The sequence below is a fragment of the Chlamydomonas reinhardtii genome, assembly GCF_000002595.2.
Source record: "Chlamydomonas reinhardtii strain CC-503 cw92 mt+ unplaced genomic scaffold scaffold_21, whole genome shotgun sequence".
In the NCBI taxonomy this organism is placed as follows: Eukaryota; Viridiplantae; Chlorophyta; class Chlorophyceae; order Chlamydomonadales; family Chlamydomonadaceae; genus Chlamydomonas; species Chlamydomonas reinhardtii.
In genome coordinates this window covers 75,674-80,422 of record NW_025061534.1, presented here as the reverse complement: position 1 = coordinate 80,422, position 4,749 = coordinate 75,674, and the positions used below count along the sequence as shown (strand labels likewise).

The window sequence follows — 4,749 nt, the reverse complement described above, 5'->3', positions numbered from 1 at the left end:
GCCCCCCCCCCCCCTGCCTAGCGCCGGTGGCCGCGGCCCCTACGGCCGCGGCGCGGGCCTCGGCGGCGGCTTTGGCCGCGGCATGGGCCGTGGGGGCGGCCGCGGGGGTGGCCGCGCCGGCGGCGAGGCCGCGGCGGCTGCCGCCGACAACTAGTTGCCTGCTAACCTACTTGACTGCTTGCGGGGCGACCCTACGTGATTGATAGCGGGCCGACCTGTCTGTTAGGCTTGCTTGCGAGTTGCTGCTTGGATGCGGGCCCGGACGTTGGTCCGGCGCCATTGGTTGTGTACGGGTTTCATACCCTACTAATGTTTCGGATGGGCCATGTGCCCCATGGACAAATGGACAATGGACGGGCCAAGTGCCCCTTGGATGGGCCAAGTGCCCCACGGACGACGGCCAAGTGCCCCAAGTGCGCGCACGGTATCTTACCCGACAGCCACACATCTCTCATAGCATATGCAGCTCACATAATTTCGCCTGACGCCACCCGCCAGCCAGACTGCTACTACAGTGTCGCGCCTGCCAGCCCTGCCCTACGCCCCTCAACTTGCCCCGCCCTGCCGCCCACTAACTCACACTCACATCCGCCAACGCCCTCACCCTCTACTCCCCGCATATACTACGCCACACCGCCACTACTATCACAATATCCAGGTGAGCTGAATGCGCGCACGGTTAACAGAGACAGCCGCACGGAGGATTATACAACAGCTCCCAATGTTCGCCACTACCAGCCGCCGCGGACCACCAGCCCAATGAAGCCCAGCCCAGACGTGATAACTGAAGTAACTCACAGCTCACATACTGAATGCTGCATCACTCGCGCGCACGGTATCTTACCCGACAGCCACACGACTCTTGCAGCTAACGCGACAACGGCCACCTTGCCAAACATTAATCACCAAATAAAATGGTGCAACCTTTCCAATACCCAACCGCACGACGACATCCCGCCTACCACAATCCCTGACTGCCCCGCACCCTTCCATCCAATTGCCCATCGACCTGCAGACATGGACAATGTCGCCCTCAACACCGAGGTCAACGACACGCACCGCAGCCTCATTCCTGCTCTCCTCAACTTCCACCTCCAGATCAAGGACCTGTCAGCAGCGCAGAAGGCGGCCATCACGGCCATGGGAGAGGACCCCACCGACGTGTACGCCATCAGCTACGAGTCCGTCCACGAGAAGCGACTGCTGCACGCGGGCGAGTACTGGGAGCTGGAGGCGACGAGCCCTGTGCCGTTCCGCGTCACCATGACGGCACTGCCGCGACAGCTGCCGCCGGGCCTGCTAACGCAGCTCGAACGGACGCCATTCTGGCGCCAAAACAAGGTCAACGGCAAGTTCAACGCGACTACCGAGCAGCTGACAGAAATGGCGCTTGTTACCATCCAGAGCCGGTATCAGAAGGCCCACAAGCTAATGTGCGACAAGGCGGAGGAGTACTGCACGCTCCACAACGTCAAATTCGACGCCTCGACTGTCGGCCGCTTCCTGCTGGCTGACGCCGACGGCAACGCGGACGACGTGTGCAAGATCGCGGCCGGGCAGCTGAAGTACTTCTTCTTCGTGAGGCGTGACCCCACACTGCAGTACTGCCCGCTGGCATCGCTTATGCCCAGCAGCAATGGCAGCAGCAGCAGCAGCAGCATCGGCTCCAACTCTGCCGCTTTCATCATCGGAGGCCTGGCGGTGGCCCCGGTGGACGACATCACCCGGATTGCGACGACCGTGGTGATGCGGCCGAACATCTTTGTGGCCAAGTACACCAACAAGCCCAAGGCCCTCACGCTCGGCACCGACACCATGGACGCCTACATGCCGCCTGCAAGCGGCCTCTGCCGGCAGCTGGAGCTCCTCTCCGGCGACTGCATTGTCAACACCAGCGGACCCAACTATGCGCACCCCGAGGCGCCCATCTACATACTCGTGTCGGCCGCCACCACGCCGCCCAACGGTGACTCGATCACGCGCGTCGAGCAGCAGCTCAGCGCGGCGTCCATGCCCGACACACCGGGCAAACAGCACCCGCAGCGCATCACCTTTGATGTGCTGCAGCTGGAGGCCTGGTACCGCATTGCCTTCTCGCAAGTCAACTGCGTCATTCAGAAGGCTGGCCCCGCCGCCGTGGCCATGGACATCGACGAGGAGGAGGAGGGCGACGGTGAGCGCCTGCAACGTGCCCCCCCCCCTCGGCAGCTGTCCTACACCCAACGTCACCCGCTACCAACATGCCTTGATAACCCCAACCTAATTAAAGCACACACAACAATCCAACACCACCCTTCCCACCAATCTGCCCCCCGTAGCCTAACCGCCCAACACGGGCCGAGGAGCTCTACAACCCACACGGCTGCCAGCAACAAGGACAATGCGGAGCAAACCCGCTGCCGGAAAGAGAGAGAGCAGAGGATGTGGTGTGAGACTGCCGATAGAACTGAGCGGTGCACGCACAGTGCGGCTGCAATTTTCAGCAACATGGGCGTAGACGCCGATGGGTATCGCTTGCCTGAGAGCCTCGAACTGCAGAGAGACAGCTTTTCTAAATGTATCGGATTTAATGTCTGCTGGCGCCAACTGCAGGACAAGATGGAGGATGCTATGGGCCCTAGGATAGCAGCGAGCAATATAGGTGAGGACATAAGTAGTGGGAGCTATGCGCACGCGGAGAGTAGCAAGACCGCCGACGCAGCGGTCACCTATGGTAAAGTGGCAAGAGACGAAGAACTCAGCGCGGGGAACGACGGACCCCCGGAGCGAGACAACGCGGCGCACGCCGAACAAGCAAACTGCAACACATTTGCCTGTACCGTCCTCTGCCACCACAACACCGCCTACAGCCGCGACCCCAGCCACTGGTGCCAGATAATGGGACCATACCCCATCACACAGCTGCTACTGAACAACGAAACAGACACGCTCATAACGACAGCCAGCTATGTCTCTGCTCACACCGCCAGCACACTTCTCTGGGTCACCGTAGGCATATTCCACGGAACCTGTACACTCCTGCGCCACACCGTCGCCTGGCTGCGAATCCTCCTCGCACACACACTATCCCACTCGGCCACCAGCGCTGTGCAGCTAGGCCTGAGCGGCTGGCAAGTCACGTCGCAGGCATCACTATGGATCCCCACGCTCATCCTAACTATCGCCGGCGTTGCGCAACTCAACCACGCATCACGCAACCTGCTAGCTCACCCCACACCAGCACGGGCGAAAAACCTGATTTTCACCATCCCTGCAGCCTTTCTTCTAGCCCAGCCTTTAATCCTCCTGATCATGACATACCAGCACACCACAACCATCATTACGCTACTAGCGACAACGTGCGCGGTATACAGCATTATCAAAACAACGCGCGGCGCGGTACCTGCAATCCTGGGGCTTCCGCTATATGGGCTTGGCCGCGGTATAATCCTGAAACCTACCTTCTCTATATGCACATTGACCACTATCATCCTGCTCCTCATGAACCTACAAACCACTGCCCACTCCCCCCAACTAGCACCAGTTACGACCCCGTTGGCCTTGCAAATCCTCCCGCACGTCCCTGGCCCGCCAAGCCTCAACATCACCACCGTCACCACCACCCTACTCCTATCCCAAACACACGCACACCCTCACGACGCAACGATCAACCTTATCACCAACCTTGCGGCCTACTCGCACATCATGAGTAGCAACCCAATGACTCTACAAATCGGCACGCAGCCTGGACAACAGCAACCCGATTTAACGTCACCCTCACATCCGCTACGAGGCGGAAATAACACAGAGCGGACTACTACACCAGCAGCCGAAAACGGGCATATCCCAGTACCACTAAGCTGGCCCAGACAAATACCAAGCACATACTTCCGCGAACAACAACACCTCAATTTCTGTACGATACACGCTATCAATAACATGCTGGGAGCACCGTGGCTAAGGGCCCATGCCGTGCTTGCTTTCTGCCAAGTCGTGCACATTGCGCTGGCCGACACACCCGAACTACAAGCGACCTGGGGCCATCACTTCAAACACAATGGGCTTTTCCATGAAGCCGCCATCAACCACTACCTCCGCCACCGCCCAGCGCCAATCGACACTACGGGAACACGCCTGCTTCTACGCTTAGCCGCCCCTAACCTTGACCCAGGCCACTCTCAGGACACAATTCTAGGCCTACTCCCAGAATGCTCCCGGAACATGGGGTGTATGGTGCACGATGGGAGACACGCCTACGCAATCCGCAAGGAAGAAGACAGCTGGTTTCTAGTCGAATCCTTTGTACACATTGGGCGTAAACCTATGACACCGGACCTCTGGCAAGCAGTGAAAGGCGACATATTCTGCTTACACCCCTACCACCTAGACATGCCGCTTGACCCAAGGACATACCCAACAATTCCAAACCTACCGCCGCCGCCGCAACCACCAACACCGCCGCCCCCGAATCAAACCAAACCCAAACGAGGCCCCACCCAAAGGGCCCTCTCCACTATGTTCGCCCGACAGACTACCCAACTACCGACAAACCACAGTGCAGGAGACAACGCAGCCCCCACACCCCACCCAGGCCCCGCCGAAACTACAGTGACTCGCCCCCTCACCCAAACCACCCTCAATATTACCCGAAGGGAGGCGACTGAACCAGCGCGAACGCAGAACGAACGCCCCGCCACCCCCAACAGTGCAGCACGGCCCACCCGCCGCCCACGCCATGACAACCAGCTCGACCCGGAGCCCACAAGCCCC

The 4,749-nt window shown here is 59.8% G+C and overlaps 2 protein-coding genes across 2 annotated transcripts in view; both read left to right on the top strand.

Moving 5' to 3' along the window:
• CHLRE_21g752597v5 (uncharacterized protein) overlaps positions 1-403 on the top strand; it is a 2,706-nt gene extending 2,303 nt beyond the window's left edge. The window contains exon 2 of the mRNA XM_043072890.1: positions 22-403. Within this exon, the coding sequence (XP_042914181.1) occupies positions 22-154 (133 nt within the window). The 3' untranslated portion in view covers positions 155-403. The remainder of the gene's footprint in view (positions 1-21) is intronic.
• Positions 404-817: 414 nt separating this feature from the next.
• CHLRE_21g752547v5 (uncharacterized protein) lies at positions 818-2,743 on the top strand. Its single transcript, XM_043072889.1, has 2 exons — positions 818-2,173; positions 2,319-2,743. The coding sequence occupies exons 1-2, from the start codon at positions 1,018-1,020 to the stop codon at positions 2,321-2,323; spliced, it is 1,161 nt and encodes a 386-aa protein (XP_042914180.1). The 5' UTR covers positions 818-1,017; the 3' UTR covers positions 2,324-2,743.
• Positions 2,744-4,749: the final 2,006 nt, after the last annotated feature.

Coding starts and splice junctions, on each gene's coding strand:
- CHLRE_21g752547v5 (XM_043072889.1), top strand. CDS start 1,018: ATGGACAATGTCGCCCTCAACACCGAGGTCAACGACACGCACCGCAGC.